The sequence below is a fragment of the Ascaphus truei genome, chromosome 4 (genome assembly GCF_040206685.1).
Source record: "Ascaphus truei isolate aAscTru1 chromosome 4, aAscTru1.hap1, whole genome shotgun sequence".
Lineage (NCBI taxonomy): Eukaryota > Metazoa > Chordata > Amphibia > Anura > Ascaphidae > Ascaphus > Ascaphus truei.
The window spans coordinates 74,581,011-74,603,456 of NC_134486.1; the positions used below are offsets into that span (position 1 = coordinate 74,581,011).

The window sequence follows — 22,446 nt, forward strand, 5'->3', positions numbered from 1 at the left end:
AAAATACTGTAGTGTTAAAATTAAATAAAAACCCAGCGATCGCTTGTTAGAGGTACGCAGGTAGAGTGACTGATTCAGCCTATCTCTTACTGTGTGTCACTTACAGACAGACCCCGGTAGGATTAGCACAGCAGGAACCCCTGCTGTGTTAATCCTATGGGCCATTAGTTTGTCGCGGCAAATGTTGAAAGTATCTCCAAAACCAATTAGAGAAATGGTCGGATAACGGCCACTGCATCTGGAAGAGCTTCCAATGTCATGCCTTATTTCATCCAATGCCTGGATGCTGTCGATGCAAAACAATTTGGGGAGCTACTTTGGAAGCTTAATTGACCGCTATAGCACCCACAGTGCAGTTTTGGGCCTTAGTAAGTACGCCGTCCCCACACGAGCTCTGAAACCCATTATACTTCCTGGGATTGGTCATTACATTTTTTTTTTTTTTTGCTGATGACATCTCCCTTATTATCTAAGACATATCTGTTGTTTGAAGAGATCCAGTACCTATTTTGGCAATTTCCACTTACACCTGTTGACTATACTGCCTATATAAACTGCCTCAAGACCACGCCAAGACTCGGTAACAGCAGAACCTCGGTTGTGTGGAAAGAATGCCTTGCTGATAATTATTGGGAGTAAGATGAGCGTGCACATTATAAGAATAAGCATGATAATACTGTGTGCTGCCTTTTGGCTATTTTACGTTCTATTATTTATAAAAATGCATTATGGGAATTCCGGTATGGCTCCGGCAGAAAGGAGCAACAGCAAAAAAAACCTCCGAAAGCCAAAAAGGCAGAATCTTGCAGAAAATCGCTTTTTATGGACAAATTCATCTTTAAAAAGCTACCTCAAATGGCACCAAAAATTCAGGAGAAGCAGGAATAAAAGTGGGAACTGCCCAAAATGGCAGACTCTCAGGAGACCCGATCCTCTGGGAGATTGGAGGGGATATGAATCAGGGGCCAAACTAAAACTTGGATCACACTGAGATTGCAAAGACGGTAGTAAAGGAATTCATGCCTGCAATAGTGTTAAGATGCGCTCACCACAAACAAGGCGTGACCGCAAGGCCGAGGTGGAGATTTGGTAAACGGCAACCCACAGCCGCAAGGGCGTCTGGAGTGTAGATAGGTCGAGGTAGCCCGGTCGGGGTAGGAGAGGTCAGGATGGTCAATGATACTTGCCGAGGTCTAGATTGGAGCCGTAGGAATCGTTGCAGGTACTTTTGCCAAGGTCGGGATTGAAGAGGTGCGGATCGTCGTGGGTAAGCCTGGGTCGGGAGCGGAGGAGTGTGTAATCCAAAAAGCAAACAAGGCTCAGACAGGAGGCAGAACTGCAGTGAACACAGCATACATAAACAAGGTTATGCTCAGCCAATGTGCCAGAGGGCAGGCTGAGCATATAAGGGAGAATAGTCCAGTGAGCTGGGAGCATACTCAGGAGTATGCCTGGCTGTGGTTGGCTGAGAGAGACCGCACAGGTGTATCCCTTTAAACAGATGAACAAGGAAGCTTCTGCACGCATGCGCAGGTGCCACGCATAGTGGGTGCGCACTGCATGGCGATGTCACTGCGCAAGCGAAGTTTGTAGGCGGGAACAGCATTTAGTGCCGAGTGCGGTCCGCGCACCCCTAGAAGAAACGCTGGTATTCGCCGGACCGCGTGAGGCCCGGTTGTAGGTCTAGGCAGGTAGGGAGCGCGCTGGGGAGGGCGCAAATGATGCGTCCTTACAGTACCCCCCCCCCCTTCAGGAGGGACCTCTGGGCAACTCCAGGAAGGTTTGTGAGGATATATCTGGTGGAAGAGTTGTAGGAGTCTGTAGGATCATGAAGACGGCGGTGTGAAATCCAAGACCTTTCTTCGGGTCCGAAACCCTTCCACTGCACCAGGTATTGAGTTGATCCTCTGGAGGACCTAGAATCCAGGATAGCCTGTACTCCTGTTGGCCTTGTACGAGAAGAGAAGGAGGAGGCGAGGACGTGTCAGAAGAGTGGGGATTCAAGATAACCGGCTTCTGGAGGAAAACATGATAGACAGAGGGTATCCTCATGGATGTCGGAGACGCAGCCGGTAAGTGACAAGGTTGACCTTCTCAGTAATTTCAAATAGTCCTATGAATCTAGGTGCCAGTTTCAGCGTAGGAACCTTGCGTTTGATGTTTTTAGATGACAGCCACACCTTGTCTCCTGGTTTAAACTCTTGGATCTTTCTTCGGTGACGATCTGCTTGGTCCTTTTGTCTGGTAGTTGCCGTCTTGAGATTCTCTTGGATCCTTCTCCGCAGCTTTTGAAGACTATTGATTCTGTTGTCTGCTTCTGGTACCCCGGAAGTGGAAGTAGAAATTGGTAGAAGTAATGAAGAAGATTAATAATTAATGAAGGGCGACTCTGTGGTGGATTCGTTGGTCAAATTGTTATGGCGAACTCGGCCCAGGGAAGGAGCTCGGACCAGTCGTCCTGAGTATCCGAAACGAAACACCAGATATATTGCTCCAGGGACTGGTTGGTGCGCTCAGTCTGGCCGTTGGTTTGGGGATGATACCCTGAAGAAAAATGTAGCTCTATTCCTAGTTGCTGGTAGGAGCGCCAGAACTTTATTTTACTCCAGGGATTTTCAAAGAGATATTTGGAACACCACGGGAGGATTAATTCTTGGAAAAAGCCCAAATCTGCCAATTTCCTCAAGACATCAGAAAAATTTAGATATAAAGTTGCAAACTTTTACAAACTTAATTGAGAAATACAAAACATTAACAAAAAAACTTTCAAAAACTGGAAGAAGTACTTTCCTGAAATCTCATATTTGGAAGACTTCTTATTTCTGTTGGAATTTGGAGAGGAACCTAATTTTTAGAATATACAGTACATAGAGCCGATTTAGGATTTGACACTAATAAAAAAACAAAAAGAAACAGAAAACAAATGCCAAAAGTGAAAGCTAACCAATTATCTAAAACCTTGTTATGGAGTATATCCTAAAGATGTTGTAGCCAAATATATTTTAAAAATCAAGCGAATAAAAATGGATATGAACACACTAACTTTATTATTTAGTAATACATATCCAAGGTAGAAACTAATCGTCAAAAACACAAAAATCCTTATGATGGTTGAGTTGTTTCTATTAGCAGATAGAAGAGCCATTCTAGGTCAGGGGATTAATGTAACACCAGCCCCTATTTTAAACTTTCTGTATGAACATGCCTTCATATTAATGCATATCGATTTAGAATGCGCCAATGGAGAAAGGACAGAGAAGCCCAATACTACATCAAATATGACAAAAATACACAGTAAAATACTTATATATTCTCTTGAAAATGGGTCATTTAGTTTAACCCTTTGGCCAAGGCATTGTAAGCTTGCAAGCCACGACAAGGCAAACCCTGTTCGCAAGTCCTAACACTACCAGATAAAATACTAATATATCTCTATTAGGATTAAAATTCTCATTTACCTCTATTAGGAGGGAGAAAGACCACTATTGGATCTATATCCAATAGAATAAAAGAACCTACTCACTTGGGAAGTGGGGAGGGGCGGGCTTAAAACCTGGGAATATCATTCTACTGGATATAGATCCAATGGTGGTCTTTCTCCCTCCTAATAGAGTAATTGTTTTAGCCACAATTTTTTTTTTGTCTAAGTGATGCTACATACTTCAGTGTACATTCATTCAGTTCTGTTATGGTGCGCATGAAGGAATGGTACAGCATTGTAGGATTAGTCTCAGAGTGTAGGAGTTATTATGAGTTGTTATGTGCGTCACAAACCTAGTATTTATGTTCAAACTCTAAGACCATCTTGTTTTTTGTGAGACAGGTTTCTCTTTTTTTGTTATCTTGTAAGGGATTGTTTTATTCTGTTGTGATTCATTCGTCCTGATCAAAGCACTTCTTTTGATGATTACAAGCAGCTGACTATGTTGGGAATAAGCCCAAGACCTCTTCAAATAAAAAGGACTTCACAAGTCACTATTTTGTCTTTGGCTGACCAGATGTTAAACAAACCGAACCTAATGGCTTTAAAAGCACATGTTGTTTAAGTTCATCATAACACAGATTACTGCCGTGTGTTCTGCTTGGTGTCTGGTGAAACTATGCTTAGAACATGATATTGAATGTGACCTGCATATACCAACGAACATGTACAGTATACTTCATTGGGTCAAGTATAACATATTTGATATTTGTGGTAGAAACACAACAGGTAATGTTAAAAAATAATATATACATGCCCAATATAACACGTTTCACCCAAAATTTAAACATGGTCAGTTCAGGATGATATGCAGAAATGGATAAATTACCAGCTCAAGATGATGCATTGTCTTGCATCAATTAATTAGATGCTTTTTTTTTTTTTGTTCTCTCATCTGAATATTCATATGCATTTTTTCAGCACGCATGGATATCCAGTGTTGTAACTAGGGCGTAAATCCATACATATAAGCAAACAAGCATTTCATACATTTTTGTTCTGAATCGTCACAGATCGGAAGGACAGGATGAGCTGACTGTATTATTCCAATATGTGGAATGTAATAAAACAAAGCCCTGTATAGTGAAAAACAATAGAGATTTGACCTGTTTACACATTGCATGGTCTAAATACATAGTATTTGAGGTTGAAAAAAGACATACATCCATCAAGTTCAACCTATGCTAAATTTAGATGACCGATACTTTTATCCTATATTTGTACTTACAGTATATTATCCTGAGTAAGGCAAACACAAAACCCCAGTGAAATATCTAATGTCTTATAAGGGGGAAAATAAATTCCTTCCTGACTCCAAATATTGGCAGATTACAACATCCTTCACATGTTTACTTATTTGGTATATACCTGTATATCTTTCCTTTCTAAAAATGTACAACAACAAGGAGAGGAAGAACCCCTATGATGAGAGCACTCAGCGGCTAGTTATACTGATTGTTACTATGAACCTGATGGAGACAATAGGTCAATGGTTGACATGTAATGTTGAATAACTTAAAGTTCAATTTTAATTGGAGAAATCCTCAAATAAAATAAATGGTCCTCAGTGTGAGGTAATCCTAAACAATTAGCTAAATTAAAATGGAGGTAAGGGGTAGGGATAATGAGTCCTATTAAATAATAGGTGCTCTCTATACAACTTCAACATCCAAGGTAAGTATACAAAAATGTTCAATGATCGGGTGTGCTGGTGTACCCAAAAGTATATGGGATATACTGTGTGACATTAACACATACAGCAACAAGAGGTATAGGTGACTCAAAATGTGAACAAAGTGTCTAGCTCAAACATAATGCATACATAGTAGCTCCTTCATATAAAACCTGAATAAGTTCTCTATATATCCAGAGCTGCGAGTCCGACAGATTGGCAGGTAAGTAATATCTGCCAAGGTGTGTTATGACAACGACTTGTGCCCAGAGCCCTCACTAGTACCAATGAAAGATCCGTGAGTCAAGTACAATATATACCTATTAGGGATTATGGACCCGTATATACACTGAACAGTAGTGGTGGTGAAGATATAAGCAATAAATAGAACATACACACTGCGTGGCTGGACCATGAGGCAGACTGAATAATGTCTGCAACAGTGTCTCCAACTGCCACGTCTAACACTGTGCTGTGAACTCAATGTAGTTTAAATCAATAACCCTTGCGGTAAGTATATCGCTACAAACCCCCCTCCAGAACACACAGACCATGGAAGTCTGTGTATCAGAAAGTCCCTCAACGGTGGGAAGGAGTGAAACAGTGTTCAGCGGTATGCGGAAGTGACGAACCGGAGAGTCTCGGAAGTCGTCACCTATGACGTCATTACGTCTATTTGCCGACGTACGTTTCGCTGGTAAGCTTTATCGAGGCTGATGGGAGCCCTCCAAGTGCCTGCTTTTTAAGGTAGTGTGCAGTGACCTGATTGGTAGTTAGAGAAGTGAATGCACGATGGCGTCAATTAGCATAATTGGGTATTATGATTAAATGAATGAACTTTGAGGGAATACAATTCCCGAGGGCCTCTAGTGGTGGAGATGAGAAACCCAGAATCCCAGCAAAGGGGGAGCGTAGGAAAAATGACCATAGATAGGCGATACAGTTTAAATGAAGGGATAAAAAACAAATCCCTCATTTAAACCTTGGGGGGAGAGTGTACCCAATGTATATATCCATCTTGATTCTTTTAGAAGTAGAATCTCGTCCCAATCTCCTTTTCTTGGGACCAGGGAATATTGGTCTATGCCTACAAATGACAAAACATTGCTGTCCCCATTGTGATTTTCCAGAACGTGTCTGGCTACTGGTGTGTCCTGATGGTTGCGAATACTGCCCAGATGTTCTAGGGCTCGGATCCTAAATGGACGTCGGTTTTTCCTACATACTTCTTTTGGCAGATGCAGGTCACTAGATAGATAACACCAGAGGATCTACAGTTAATAAATCTCCTGATGTCATATTTCTTAGTGTTATTCCAGTTGTGGAAAGTCTTTGAGTTTTTTATTGATTTGCAAGCTTTGCAATTATGGCAGCTAAAGCAACCAACTGGTTTGTATGGTAGCCAAGTACTCAGAGTCTTATCTCCTTCGAAGTGACTGTTAACTAGATAATCACGGAGATTTTTGGCCCTTCTAGGTGTCATCTCTGGATGTGATTTGAGTATTTCATTAAGGTCAGAATCTGATTGCAAAATGTGCCAATGTGTCTGAAAAATTCTTCTGGCCTGATCCTATTTAGAATTGTATGTACCGATGAACCTGATGCAATTAGGTATGGGTTCCTGGGTTTTGTCTCTTAATAAAGTTTCCCTTGGAGTGTTTCTAGCTCTTTTGTAAGCCCTCTTTATACTGTTCTTACTGTAGCCACGTGCAAGGAATCTTTCCTTCATAAGGACAGCTTGTGTCTCGAAGTCAGAGGATGTGGTACAGTTCCTTCTGATACGGAGGAACTGACCAACTGGGATATTCATAATGAGATTAGGGGGGTGGTGACTGTTCGCTCTGAGGATACTATTGGTAGCTGTTATCTTTCTGAAGGCAGTGGATGCCATGTACCCATTCTCTTTGATTGAGATTTTCAGGTCCAAAAAGGAAATCTCAGTAGGACCGATTTCAAAGGTAAGTCTCAAGTTGAAAGTATTTGTATTCAAGATGGTAATGAACTCTAATAGTAGTTTCTCTGTACCATTCCAGAGTAAGATGATATCATCTATAAACCTATACCATAGTTAAATGTGGTTGGTATAATGTTCAAGGTTCTCGGAGAAAACTACTTCCGCTTCCCACCAGCCCAGGTACAGATTGGCATACAGTATGATGGGGCACATTTAGTACCCATTGCTGTATCCTTGGTTTGGTGGTAGAGTTTTTTGTTGAACCAGAAGTAATTCTTGGTTAAAACAAATTGAAGCAACTTGAGAACAAACTCATTGTGATTTGAAAGGTTAGTACCTCGAGTGTTAAGAAAATAGGATACATCCGCTAAACCTACTGTATGAGGTATGCTCGTATATTGCCCTTCAACATCTAGGGACACCAGGATGGTATCTGTAGTGACATTGATATCCTCTATTTTACAGAGGATATCTTTGGTGTCCCTAAGGTGTGATGGAAGGGCTATAACAAATGATCTTAATATACAGTCGATGTAATCACTGGCATTTTCAGTCAAACTCCCTATGCCTGAGACAATTGGTCGTCCCGGTGGTGGTGTCTTACCCTTGTGTATTTTGGGTAGACTGTATAGGGTAGCAATCTTTGGATGTTTGACTAAAATGAAGTCTTTCTCTTTATCAGAGATAACTTTGTCTAATATACTGTTAAGAATTTCATTGAGTTCCAGGTTAAAGGTAGCAGTAGGGTCAATTTTGAGGATTGTGTAACAGGCCCTATCTGATAGGAGTCGCTCATTTTCTATCAAATAATCTTTGCTGTTAAGAATAACCACGTTGCCCCCTTTGTCTGAGGACTTTATGGTTATAGTTTTGTCCTCTCTGAGTTCTTTAAGGGCTAGTCTTTCCTCGTTATTAAGGTTATCAAGTAAATTACGTGTAGATTTGTTAAGGAGTTAAAGATCTTTGGGGACCAAGTTAACAAATACTGCAATACTAGAGCATGAATCAAGGGAGGGCATAAATAGATTCGCAAGAAAGTTACTCTTACATAAGATGTTCAAGCGTAGGGATGATATGATCACTGATGATCTAGGCCTTGACCCTATGGACCTTATGAGTAGACAAAATTTAGATACTCTGATACTAGGTGAGGGCCCTTTTCCAACTTTAAGACCTAAATCCAAATTTATGCCCTCACTTGATTCAAGCTCTAGTATTGCAGTATTTGTTAACTTGGTCACCAAGGATCTTGAACTCCTTACCAAATCTACACGTAATTTACTTGATAACCTTAATAATAATAACCCTTAAAGAACTCAGAGAGGACAAAACTATAACCATAAAGCCCTCAGCTGCCATAATTGCAAAGCTTGCAAATCTCCTGCTGTCCGGCCTTCCTGCCTCTCACCTGTCTCCCCTACAATCTATCCTAAATTCTGCTGCCAGAATCACTCTACTCTTTCCTAGATCTGTCTCAGCATCTCCCCTCCTGAAATCCCTCTCCTGGCTTCCAATTAAATCCCGCATCTCACACTCCATTCTTCTCCTCACTTTTAAAGCTTTACACTCTTCTGCCCCTCCTTACATCTCGGCCCTAATTTCTCGCTATGCACCACCCCGACTCTTGCGTTCTGCTCAAGGATGTCTTCTTTCTACCCCCTTTTTATCTAAAGCCCTCTCCCGCCTTAAACCTTTTTCACTGACTGCCCCACACCTCTGGAATGCCCTTCCCCTCAGTACCCGACTAGCACCCTCACTATCCACCTTTAAGACCCACCTTAAGACACACTTGTTTAAAGAAGCATAGGAATAGCACTGTGAACATTCTGAACACATGATACATAAAGCTTGGCCCCCTGCAGACGCACTTACCAGAACTCCCTCCTCCTGTCTCTGTACGTTCTCCCTACCTACCAATTAGATTGTAAGCTCCTCGGGGCAGGGACTCCTCTTCCTTAATGTTATGTTTGTCTAAAGCACTTATTCCCATGATCTGTTATTTATATTATCTGTTATTTATTCGATTACCACATGTATTACTACTGTGAAGCGCTATGTACATTAATGGCGCTATATAAATAAAGACATACAATACAATACAATCAATAAAAAACTCAAAGACACGACACGTTCTGGAAAATCACAATGGGGACAGCAATGTTTTGTCATTTTGTAGGCATAGACCAATATTCCCTGGGCCCAAGAAAAGGAGATTGGAGATTCTACTTCAAAAAGGAGGAGATTCTACTTCAAAAAGAATCAAGATGGATATATACATTGGGTACACTCTCCCCCCAAGGTTTAAATGAGGGATTTGTTTTTTATCCCTTCATTTAAACTGTATCGCCTATCTACACTACCGACACACTTTATTGAAGTGTGGTCGGTACCGCAAGCCGGGAAATCTCCCGGCTTGCTAGTGGTGACGCGCGGTCACGCGTCATCGGGAGCGTGCGCCCCCTGCACGCGTGTCCAGGGGCTCCCCGAGGGAGCCCTGGTGTCCCGCGATCGCGGGACAGCGGCAGGGGGTTCCGGGGGACCCGGCGGACCCGGCAGCGGTAGGGAGAGCGCCCCGATCGGAGGGCGCTCTTCCGCTGCTTCGGCGCGCGCCCGTCACACTCGGGCGCGCGCCAGGCTACTGCTGCGGCACAGAACGGGCAAATGCTCGAATAAACTGTGCCGCAGCAGTATGGTCATTTTTCCTACGCTCCCCCTTTGCTGGGATTCTGGGTTTCTCATCTCCACCACTAGAGGCCCTCGGGGATTGTATTCCCTCAACGTTCATTCATTTAATCATAATACCCAATTATGCTAATTGACGCCATCGTGCATTCACTTCTCTAACTACCAATCAGGGCACTGCACACTACCTTAAATAGCAGGCACTTGGAGGGCTCCCATCAGCCTCGATAAAGCTTACCAGCGAAACGTACGTCGGCAAATAGACGTAATGACGTCATAGGTGACGACTTCCGAGACTCTCCGGTTCGTCACTTCCGCATACCGCTGAACACTGTTTCACTCCTTCCCACCGTGGAGGGACTTTCTGATACACCGACTTCTATGGTCTGTGTGTTCTGGAGGGGGGTTTGTAGCGATATTCTTACCGCAAGGGTTATTGATTTAAACTACATTGAGTTCCCAGCACAGTGTTAGACGTGGCAGTTGGAGACACTGTTGCAGACATTATTCAGTCTGCCTCATGGTCCAGCCACGCAGTGTGTATGTTCTATTTATTGCTTATATCTTCACCACCACTACTGTTCAGTGTATATACGGGTCCATAATCCCTAATAGGTATATATTGTACTTGACTCACGGATCTTTCATTGGTACTAGTGAGGGCTCCGGGCACAAGTCGTTGTCATAACACACCTTGGCAGATATTACTTACCTGCCAATCTGTCGGACTCACAGCTCTGGATATATAGAGAACTTATTCAGGTTTTATATGAAGGAGCTATTATGTGTGCATTATGTTTGAGCTAGACACTTTGTTCACATTTTGAGTCACCTATACCTCTTGTTGCTGTATGTGTTAATGTCACACAGTATATCCCATATACTTTTGGGTACACCAGCACACCCGATCATTGAACATTTTTGTATACTTACCTTGGATGTTGAAGTTGTATAGAGAGCACCTATTATTTAATAGGACTCATTATCCCTACCCCTTACCTCCATTTTAATTTCGCTAATTGTTTAGGATTACCTCACACTGAGGACCATTTATTTTATTTGAGGATTTCTCCAATTAAAATTGAATTTTAAGTTATTCAACATTACATGTCAACCATTGACCTATTGTCTCCATCAGGTTCATAGTAACAATCAGTATCACTAGCCGCTGAGTGCTCTCATCATAGGGGATCTTCCTCTCCTTGTTGTTGTTCAGTTATTTCCCCTGATTGCAGCACCTGTGTTTGTGGCAGTAGCGAGGGCTCCCTCCACCCGTCCCCCTCCCCCCCCCCCCCCCATCTCTGGTTATATAATTTCTAAAAATGTCTAACTTTTTTTTGAAGATATCTATTGTATTTGCCATCACAGTCTCCATGGGTAATGAATTCCACCTGTTAACTGTAAATAACCTTTTTCTTTGTTGCTGGTGAAATCTCCTTTCCTCCAACCTTAAGGGATGACCCTGTGTTGTTTGTATTGTTTGGGATGAATAGTTCTTTTGAAAGCTCCTTGTACTGTCACCGAATATATTTGTATATAGTTATGATATCCCCTCTTAGACGGCTCTTTTCTAATGTAAACAAATCTAATTTACAATTAATAACACAAATACAATATTGAAGTATGCATCATACCATTTTTTTAAAATTGCATAATCATTATGAAGTTTAAAGAATGGATGTTATCAATAAAAATGTAGAAACGTCTGGCATTCCTAGACACATATTTTATAGAATAAAATAATTGAATGTAGCAATATAGACCAGATTCCCCAAATATAAAAATTAATCATTGTGAGACGTTTCTCGTAATTATCAACAGACCAGCAAGCCGATTTGTTGTTCATTGACATAAAGAATACATTTCCACCTGTCCACGGGTGCATAATGCTAACAAAAGTTGCATCAGTTTGGAATCTTGTATGGAAGCAATAGAACACACATGCCACATTTTGATTTCCACGTCTTTTGGACACAGAATGATTAATAATACAAATACAGTCTGATCAATTCCCACCTATTTGGAATGAGTACCAACCTTTCTTACTCCCAGTATAAACTGCTTAAAAAATGTTGTCAAGCTAATTTTTCTAAAATGCCATTAGTTTAACATTTTCCTCATATTTGGGGTGTGACAGCAATACAGATGGTTTTGGACCATAATTCAGAAATCCATCAATTTTTTTCCCCCCCATTATCTCAAGCCTCTCGACAAAGAGAATAGCGATTTATGTACAGTACTCATTATTGCTTTGTACGAGCAGTGTTCTACTGCTGACTGTTCCAGGTACAATGGAGACACATAGTGGCCTGACGGTTTTTTTCTGGAGGTAATAACACTGGGGAGTTCCCAGAAACCCCAAATCAGGTGTGCTCAAAATCTTATTTCATGCCTACTTCGACCACTTATTGAATTCAAATCTAAGTAATACAAGATGTCGAAATTGATTTATTCTCATCAAACTGAGTTGTTTTACAGAGGTTTGTGTCCGGCACCGTTGTAATGTTTATTCTTGGTACTGTGTCTTTAGATATGCAGAGCCTGGAGAAGCTATTACGGGACGCAGTGGTCAGTGGTCAGCCTCGCAGCCACAGAGGCTGGAGAAAAATCCTCATTCTTGTTGAAGGCATTTACAGGTAAACGTCAGTGCAGATTGATATGCTAGAGAGCAATAAAGTGAAAGAAGTATATCTGGCATCTTCACCAACTTTTTCTACTGTGTTTTTTTTGTTTATGATGCAAAGTATATTTAATAGCTTTTCACATTGAGGCCTGAAAGCCTTACTCTAACTATAACCAGAATATAGCGATATTACATGACAAATATAGTACATACTGTATAGCTTTTGCCATGTATATCTATATGTATCAAAATTAAAGTGTCTCCCCTTTTCTGTTATGATTAGAAATAATTGTTATAAACCTGTTAATTATAGAATGAATAAAGTATTTAAGTATGATTTTTCTTTTCTTGGGGTTGAGGAGGAGCGCAGGATATACTCGTGATATGCAAAAAATAAAGATATATATATATAGTGCAGATGGTAGATCACTGCTATAAAGATAATCAATATAGGCAATGAACTCACAAAAATCGTATTATGTTACTGCATGTCAGAGATCCATCTCTCTCTGACTGGAGCCCTTTGTATAGCTGGGGTCAGGATACCCCTCAGTGAAGTGGTTGATATGCGAATAAAAGAAACCACAAATAGTGCATAATTTTCCATAAATAAGATGGGTGGTGGAGAGAACCGCCGATAGAAGGGTGGTGAAGTGTGGAGCTGCTGTCCGGTGCTTCACTTGCACCTCACAGTGTAGTTCCGCATCAGTCTCTGCCGTCGCGTCACTTCCGGTTTCGCGTCACGGGTGAGGGCGGGAAGCCAAAATGGGTCTGGTAACAGCAGTAGATTGCCAATCCTTCAGTGCACAAATTCTCTCCAAAAACTTTACGCGTTTCGCACACTGCTTCGTCAGGAGTATTTCCTATATTGATTATCTTTATAGCAGTGATCTACTATCTGCACTATATATTTAAGTATGATGACATTTTATAAATAAAAAAAGGAAAAGAAACAAGCGCAAAAAGACTGAGAGTTTAAAAGGATACGATAGAGTCCATAAATAATGGTTTCTTTTGATGGGTGCCGCACCGGATAGCAAATGGGTTCGTTCTAAGCCACTTGAGTAGTTGATGAAAAGGGGTTTCCAATGCGCACAGTCTCATCAAAGTATAAATAAAAAAAGGAAGAAAAAACACACAATATTGTAATATTGTATGATGCACTTTGAGCAAGAAGAAGTATTACACTCACATTTTATGAAGTCAATCAGGCATTTTGGTTACTAAGTTTAACGACACTGATGTTTGCAGGTTCTCTGTGAACAGGACACTTCCGGTAATGCACACCGTCTCCAACAATAGGACTTGCAGTGTTGTACAGGGTCACCGTTACCAGGAAACCCCTTTTCTTAATTTTATAAATAGAGACCTAATATACAAAACAATTAGAACCTTTACGGATTTGTCATGTCTATTAAGCAGTGGGGCACACAAAGTGTGACCTTTTATTGTTTATTAAAATGGCACCAACATATTTGGTCGTGATTGCCGCACATAATGGCGCTTGTGCATGGTTAAACCATATCCTAGCAAACGGATTCAATAAGTCGGGAAGGACTATACTCAGAGGAGCATATTATAAATACATTTCAGATTTGTATTTATAATAGATAATTAAACATACTTCTCTCTCTCTCTGGATTATATATTGATTATTCAAGCTCGGCTAACACGGAACAGATATATATATCTATATATATACAGTGCTTGACAAATCACCCAAAAATCTACTCGCCGAACCAAAAAATCTACTCGCCACCTAGTCCCGCCTCTAATCCCGCCCCCAACCCCGCCTCTAATCCCGCCCCCAGTCCCTCATTTTTAAAAAAACAAATTCCTAGTAAGAACATTCGTTTTTGACATTAGTTTATTTATTGTATTACATTATACTACAATTAGTCGTGTGTGTGTGTGTGTGTGTGTGTGTGTGTGTGTGTGTGTGTGTGTGTGTGTGTGTGTGTGTGTGTGTGTGTGTGTGTGTGTGTGTATATAAATGTCGAATCTAGAAAAAAAAAAGCCAGAATATTTAAAGCAGCAATCCCGCCTGGGATCTTACCTGATCCGCAGTCCCTCAATGTCCAGGTACCCTCATTCCGGCAATGTTATACATTGGAGGGGATGTGTTCCCTACCTGTCTTCTGGGTTAGGGGGGGGGGGAGTTCCGATGTCTTCAGTGTGAAGCTTGAGTCAGATCTGGAAGTAAGCAGTATAGGTTATTTCACTGTAGTATAGAGCAGTTAAGATATATAGGGTAAATAAGATATCCAGGGGGAGAGAGTGGGAGAGCGAGGGAGTGGGGGACAGAGTGAGAGAGTGAGAGAGTGAGAGAGTGAGAGAGTGAGAGAGTGAGAGAGTGAGAGAGTGAGAGAGTGAGAGAGTGAGAGAGTGAGAGAGTGAGAGAGTGAGAGAGTGAGAGAGTGAGAGAGTGAGAGAGTGAGAGAGTGAGAGGGTGGGAGAGTGAGTGGGAGGGTGGGTGGGAGGATGGGTGGGAGGATGGGTGAGAGGGTGAGTGGGAGAGTGGGTGGGTGGGTGAGAGAGTGGGTGGGTGAGTGAGAGAGTGGGTGGGAGAGTGGGAGAGTGGGTGGGAGAGTGGGAGAGTGAGAGAGTGGGTGAGAGAGTGGGTGAGAGAGTGGGTGAGAGAGTGGGTGAGAGAGTGGGTGAGAGAGTGGGTGGGAGAGTGGGTGGGAGAGTGGGTGGGAGAATGGGTGGGAGAGTGGGTGGGAGAGTGAGAGAGTGGGTGGGAGAGTGAGAGAGTGGGTGGGAGAGTGAGAGAGTGGGTGGGAGAGTGAGAGAGTGGGTGGGAGAGTGAGAGAGTGGGTGGGAGAGTGAGAGAGTGGGTGGGAGAGTGAGAGAGTGGGTGGGAGAGTGAGAGAGTGGGTGGGAGAGTGGGTGGGAGAGTGAGAGAGTGGGTGGGAGAGTGGGTGGGTGGGAGGGTGGGTGGGAGAGTGGGTGGGAGAGTGAGAGAGTGGGTGGGAGAGTGGGTGGGAGAGTGAGAGAGTGGGTGGGAGAGTGAGAGAGTGGGAGGGTGGGTGGGAGAGTGGGTGGGAGGGTGGGTGAGAGAGTGGGTGGGAGAGTGAGAGAGTGGGTGAGAGAGTGGGTGAGAGAGTGGGTGAGAGAGTGGGTGGGAGAGTGAGAGAGTGGGTGGGAGAGTGGGTGGGAGAGTGAGAGAGTGGGTGGGAGAGTGGGTGGGAGAGTGAGAGAGTGGGTGGGAGAGTGGGTGGGAGAGTGAGAGAGTGGGTGGGAGAGTGAGAGAGTGGGTGGGAGAGTGGGTGGGAGAGTGAGAGAGTGGGTGGGAGAGAGAGAGACAGAGAGAGAGACAGAGAGACGGATAGAGAGAGAGAGACTAAGGCTGGGGCCATAGAGGGGTAAGCAGTTTGGAACCGCGCTGACGCTGAAGCTCGCCTGCTGAAATCTGCGCGATTTCATGCCCATGCAGGCGAGCCAGCGGGCGCGATCGGGAGACGGGGGGAGACTGACGGAGGCGGGGCAGTGACGTCGCTGGGCCAATCCCCCGCGACGCACCGACGTCAACGTCATGGCGCCGTGACGTTGACGCTGCTCCGCGCTGATTGGATGTTTTCAGCCGACAGTGCTCTGAAAAACAGTTTTGCTGTCGGCTGAAAAATCCAGCGCCTCAGCACGCCTGCGGACGCTCGCGTGAGCCCCCTCTCAAGGCATCCGCATTGAGGATGTAGGGGCTCAGCACGGACCGTCCGCACGGCTCAGCGCGGCCTGTCCTTCTATGGACTCGGCCAGAGAGCCAGAGAGAGAGAGACACAGAAAAAGAGAGACACACAGAAAAAGAGAGACACACAGAAAAAGAGAGAGACACACAGAAAGAGAGACACACAGAAAGAGAGACACACAGAAAGAGAGACACACAGAAAGAGAGACACACAGAAAGAGAGACACACAGAAAGAGAGACACACAGAAAGAGAGACACACAGAAAGAGAGACACACAGAGAAAGAGAGACACACAGAAAGAGAGAGACACACAGAAAGAGAGAGACACACAGAAAGAGAGAGACACACAGAAAGAGAGAGACACACAGAAAGAGAGAGACACACAGAAAGAGAGAGACACACAGAAAGAGAGAGACACACAGAAAGAGAGAGACACACAGAAAGAGAGAGACACACAGAAAGAGAGAGACACACAGAAAGAGAGAGACACACAGAAAGAGAGACACACAGAAAGAGAGACACACAGAAAAAGAGAGACACACAGAAAAAGAGAGACACACAGAAAAAGAGAGACACACAGAAAAAGAGAGACACACAGAAAAAGAGAGACACACAGAAAAAGAGAGACACACAGAAAAAGAGAGACACACAGAAAAAGAGAGACACACAGAAAAAGAGAGACACACAGAAAAAGAGAGACAGAGAGAGAGAATGTGAGACAAAGACAGAGAGAGTGCGAGGGCGAGAATGCGAGGGCGACACAGGGAGAAGGCGAGGGCGACACAGGGAGAGGGTGACACTCACAGACACACACACTCACAGACACGCAGAGACACTCACGCAGAGACACACTCACGCAGAGACACACTCACGCAGAGACACACTCACGCAGAGACACACTCACGCAGAGACACACTCACGCAGAGACACACTCACGCAGAGACACACTCACGCAGAGACACACTCACGCAGAGACACACTCACGCAGAGACACACTCACTCAGACACACTCACTCAGACACACTCACTCAGACACACTCACTCAGACACACTCACTCAGACACACTCACTCAGACACACTCACTCAGACACACTCACTCAGACACACTCACTCAGACACACTCACTCAGACACACTCACTCAGACACACTCACTCAGACACACTCACTCAGACACACTCACTCACGCAGAGACACACACGCAGAGACACTCACTCAGACACACTCACTCACGCAGAGACACACACGCAGAGACACACTCAGAGACACACTCAGAGACACACTCACTCCGAACACTCAGACACACACTCGCTCTGACACACACAGACACACACACAGACACACACACACACAGGCACGCACACACACACACGCACACACACACACGCACACACACACAGGCACACACACACAGGCACACACACACAGGCACACTCACTCACAGACACTCACTCACAGACAGACACAGACACTCACTCTGTCACTCACACACACACTCACCGGGTCGCAAGCGGCAGCAGGCCCCTCCGCACAGCAGCAGGCCCCTCCTTAAGGCAGCAGGCCCCTCCTTAAGGCAGCAGGCCCCTCCTTAAGGCAGCAGGCCCCTCCTTAAGGCAGCAGGCCCCTCCGCACAGCAGCAGGCCCCTCCTTAAGGCAGCAGGCCCCTCCGCACGTCAGCAGGCCCCTCCTTAAGGCAGCAGGCCCCTCCGCACGGCAGCAGGCCCCTCCCCCCCCCCCCGAAGCACGCTCCCCGAACACCAAGCGGGGATCGGGGGCAGGTGATTAGGGGGAGATCATGCGCAGGAGGCACGCACGGGGGAAGCTGGGTTGGCGCTTCCCCCTCCGTCCCACGTGGGTTGCGCGCGGGGCTTGCTTTGGGCTTCCCCCTCCGTCCCACGTAGGGAGCGGAGGGGGGAGGGAGCGGAGGAGGCTAGATTGCGCGCGGCGCTTGTTTTGGGCTTCCCCCTCCGTCCCACGTGGGGAGCGGGGGGGGGGTGAGGGTGCGGGGGATTCTGGGTTGCTGGGGGGGGGCAGGCAGCGGGCCCACAGGCAGCACAGAGGGCAGGACACCCTGCTTGCCCTGTGCATGCGCGCCGGGACCAAGGAAATCGCCGCCATTTTTTTTTTAACTTTTTTTTAAAATGTAATGAACAGGCACCCGGCCGGGCTCCCCCTGACTCACGGGAGGAGATCAGGAGGGGGAGGAGATCAGGGGAAGGAGCTCTTCCCCGCGTTAACCCAATCAGGGAGGGAGATTATTTATTTATTAAAAAAAAAAAAAAAAATTTGGCAGGAGCAGGGGAATTCATAGAGCTGCAGCACGGCTCGCCAGCGGCCTAAATCCACTCGCAACGGGCGAGTGGTTATCATTATTTGTCGAGCACTGTATATATATATTATCTATATCAACTGTAAATATTCCTGTATATTCATTTGCATGTCTTAGACAGGTCTGCAACCCTGTCTTTCACCATTATCACCCAGCAAACAGCACTTCCACTGCAGCAAGGAATTCTGGGAAAGACATGCAAATGAGCACACAGTGCCACTTTTTATCTCATGCTCACATTACATGAGCAACCCTTAGCCAATGCATGCTGCTTTAAACACAGCTTTTAAGCAAGGACTTGGGAGATGCAGTCAGTTAACCCACTCACAGACATGTTTCAACCTTGATGGGTATCATCAGTGTGAGGTTGGCTTGCTGACATTTGCTCAAATGAGATAAGAATATAAAAGTATGTATATATATATATATATATATATATATATATATATATATATATATGGTCATTACACTCTGCTCATATTACTCGACCTCTCTGCAGCATTTGACACAGTGGACCACCCTCTTCTCCTCCACATTCTCCATACTCTAGGTATTCGGAACAAAGCTCTATCCTGGATCTCATCCTACCTCTCCCATCGTACTTTTAGTGTCTCTTCTGCTAACACCTCCTCCTCCTCCTCTATTGATCTCTCTGTGGGGGTACCCCAGGGCTCTGTCCTGGGACCTCTTATCTTTTCTCTGTACACACTCTCTCTAGGTGACCTAATAACATCTTTTGGGTTTAATTATCACCTCTATGCCGACGACACACAAATATACTTTTCAACACCTGACCTTACACCTGCTGTACAAACCAAAGTTTCTGAATGTCTCTCTGCTATATCATCCTGGATGGCCCTCCGACGCCTTAAACTCAACATGGCTAAAACAGAGCTCCTCATACTTCCTCCCAAACCTGGCCCTACTACCTCCTTCCACATTACTGTTGGAACTACAATCATTCACCCAGTAGCCCAAGCATGCTGCCTAGGGGTCACATTCGACTCCTCTCTCACATTCGCCCCTCACATTCAAAACATTTCTAAAACTTGTCGCTTTTTCCTCCGCAATATAACTAAGATACGCCCTTTCCTCTGTTGTTCGACTGCTAAAACTCTGACTCAGGCCCTCATTCTCTCCCGTCTTGATTACTGTAACCTCCTGCTGTCCGGCCTTCCTGCCTCTCACCTGTCTCCCCTACAATCTATCCTTAACGCTGCTGCCAGAATCACTCTACTCTTTCCAAGATCTGTCTCAGCATCTCCCCTCATGAAATCCCTCTCCTGGCTTCCGATCAAATCCCGCATCTCACACTCCATTCTTCTCCTCACTTTTAAAGCTTTACATTCTTCTGCCCCTCCTTACATCTCATCCCTAATTTCTCGGTATGCACCATCCAGACTCTTGCGTTCTTCTCAAGGATGTCTTCTTTCTACCCCCTTTGTATCTAAAGCCCTCTCCCGCCTTAAACCTTTTTCACTGACTGCCCCACACCTCTGGAATGCCCTTCCCCTCAGTACCCGACTAGCACCCTCTCTATCCACCTTTAAGACCCACCTTAAGACACACTTGCTTAATGAAGCATATGAATAGCACTGTGGATATTCTAAACACGATACATAATGCTTGGCCCCCTGCAGACGCACTTACCAGAACTCCCTCCTACTGTCTCTGTACATTCTCCCTACCTACCAATTAGACTGTATGCTCCTCGGGGCAGGGACTCCTCTTCCGAAATTTTACTTTTATGTCTAAAGCACTTATTCCCATGATCTGTTATTTATATTATCTGTTATGTATTTGTTTACCACATGTATTACTACTGTGAAGCACTATGTACACTAATGGCGCTATATAAATAAAGACATACAATACAATACAATATAATACAAAGGCATTTTTTATATAATTCTATATATTCCTTTGGAAACATATTGGCCAGTTAAACAATTTAATAATGATGCTGACATTTTTGTCTTGATTGTAAAGTGTAGCAAGAGTAGACAGGGGTCACAGGAAAAGGCTAATTCTGATTATTAAACAAATGCTGTCATTAGCCATGATCTGTAACCAGATTTCCTCATAGTTTATCTTCCACATCTTGAATCAATAGAAGTCCTTTTCGCCTATCTGAGCACATATTTTTGGTACCGTTAGAAGTCTCTCACTGTTGCAACCTAGAGACATTTCTTAGAGAATTCCTCCAGGCTGCTCCTTATCCAGTATATCCAGCATAATCCAAGTGTTATCTGCGACAGGCCAAATGCATAAACCAGCCTTTATCTAAACACCTGTCACTCAATGCTAGCACAACATTACCACTGACCTGCTGATCCTGAGCAGTCTGGACATCTCTTCTCTCTCTGATCAGATTAAACACTAAATAAACAGAATTTGGCACAACAGAGAAACGTTACGTTCTTAAACTCTTTGATCAGCTAGAGATGGGACCACCAACATGTTAATGCCAAATATCACTGTTGGTTACATGGTGCACAGAACGCAGTGCAGCTGCAGCTGCTGTTGCTGCTTTTCCAAAGCCTGCTGAAATCTTCCTATTGATGCAGGGTGCAGCTTGTATTGGAGCGGTGATGATTTTGCTTTTTCTTTTATCGAAGAAGTTTGCTTGGTTATTAAGGGTATTGCTTTACATATTTACTTTTCATATAGCATCCTTTTTTTTTTTTTTTTTTTTTTCAATTATATTACAATTACTTCAGTTATAGCAACAAATATGAAAAAAAATACCTATTCTTTGAAGAATTTGAATTACTTCCGTGTAGCAGTTTTGTTCAATTAACCTAAAAAATAAAAATGAGGGTGCAAATTACCTTTACCTACATTTCCATGGTTACCAAGCACTGTATTGACAAAAACTATCTTGCCAACTCTTAAATATACACCCCTATTCGTCACTTAAGCTCAACCCAAGGTGGTCTCATCTTTGCACCTTTTACTTCTACAGCCCTCTCCCGCCTTAAACGGTTAATTTTACTAATCTCTGTCTACCTATGGAACTCCATATTCGTCAAAGAACCTTCACTTTCCACATTCAAATCCCAGCTGAAAATCCACCCTTAGAAGAAGCAGTTCGTTTAAATGTGTTATGCCTTTGCTATTAACTCCAGATGCACTTGACCTCCTCTGTCTGCATTTCAAGTAACACATTGTGTACTCATTTGCATGTAATTTCCCAGAATCCCTTGCTGCAGTGCAAGCACTGTAAGGAAAAGTACAGTAATTAACTTTTCTCTCCTAATGTCTGTAAGCTTCCGGACGTAGCACTTAGTGTTAGCTCTTTGGGGCAGGGACTCGTTTAGCCGTATGTTGTCATTTACCTATTGCCCTTATTCCAATTGTTTATAATGTACATTATTCACCTCCTACTGTTACGTTGTAATGCGCTGCGTACATGGTTGATATTATATAAATGAAATTATACATATTTGTTTTATCGTTTTTAACCAAGTTTTGAAAAAGTGTATAGCCTTGCATGTAAATAAGGAACCTAATTAGCTTGACTAAAGAAAACATTGTGTGAGTCACTTAATTGGCTTCCCCAAACAGATGTTAAAGCAAACAATTAGCTGTTTTTACTTAGTGGAAATTAAGAGTGCATTGTGTTTCTTCCATCCACATCTCTATTAAAGCAGAAAGGTTCATATGCATGTAACCCTCCTTGCCCGGCTCTAAAGGCGTCTACATCGAGTTGGAGATATGTGTGCATAGCTGCGCTTCATCTCTCATACCGGTGCTGGGTCTGTGCAGGCTGGGCGTGGATATGCAGACAGAATAATGGGTGCCAGGAGCTTTTATAGAACAAACAAGAGCTTTATTCACAGCCGTTTATAATGCTCCCCATAGAGCAGACAGACTTCACTTCCGAAATTACCTGGTGTCAAACAATACGGTTACTCTGTGTTTCTTCCCCTGCTGGCTCTCACTCCTACGCTGAGGAGGTACTTATGCTTGTTGAAGTGAAACTTCTTTGGTGGCACCTACAGTGTTTTGATGGGAAAA

The 22,446-nt window shown here is 43.8% G+C and overlaps 1 protein-coding gene across 2 annotated transcripts in view; it reads left to right on the forward strand.

The window, feature by feature from the left end:
- The window catches only part of SPTLC3 (serine palmitoyltransferase long chain base subunit 3), a 129,620-nt gene that overhangs the window by 67,707 nt on the left and 39,467 nt on the right, over positions 1-22,446 (forward strand). For both annotated transcript variants that reach the window (XM_075596051.1, XM_075596050.1), the window contains exon 7: positions 12,320-12,425. In XM_075596051.1, coding sequence (XP_075452166.1) covers positions 12,320-12,425 — 106 coding nt within the window. The remainder of the gene's footprint in view (positions 1-12,319; positions 12,426-22,446) is intronic.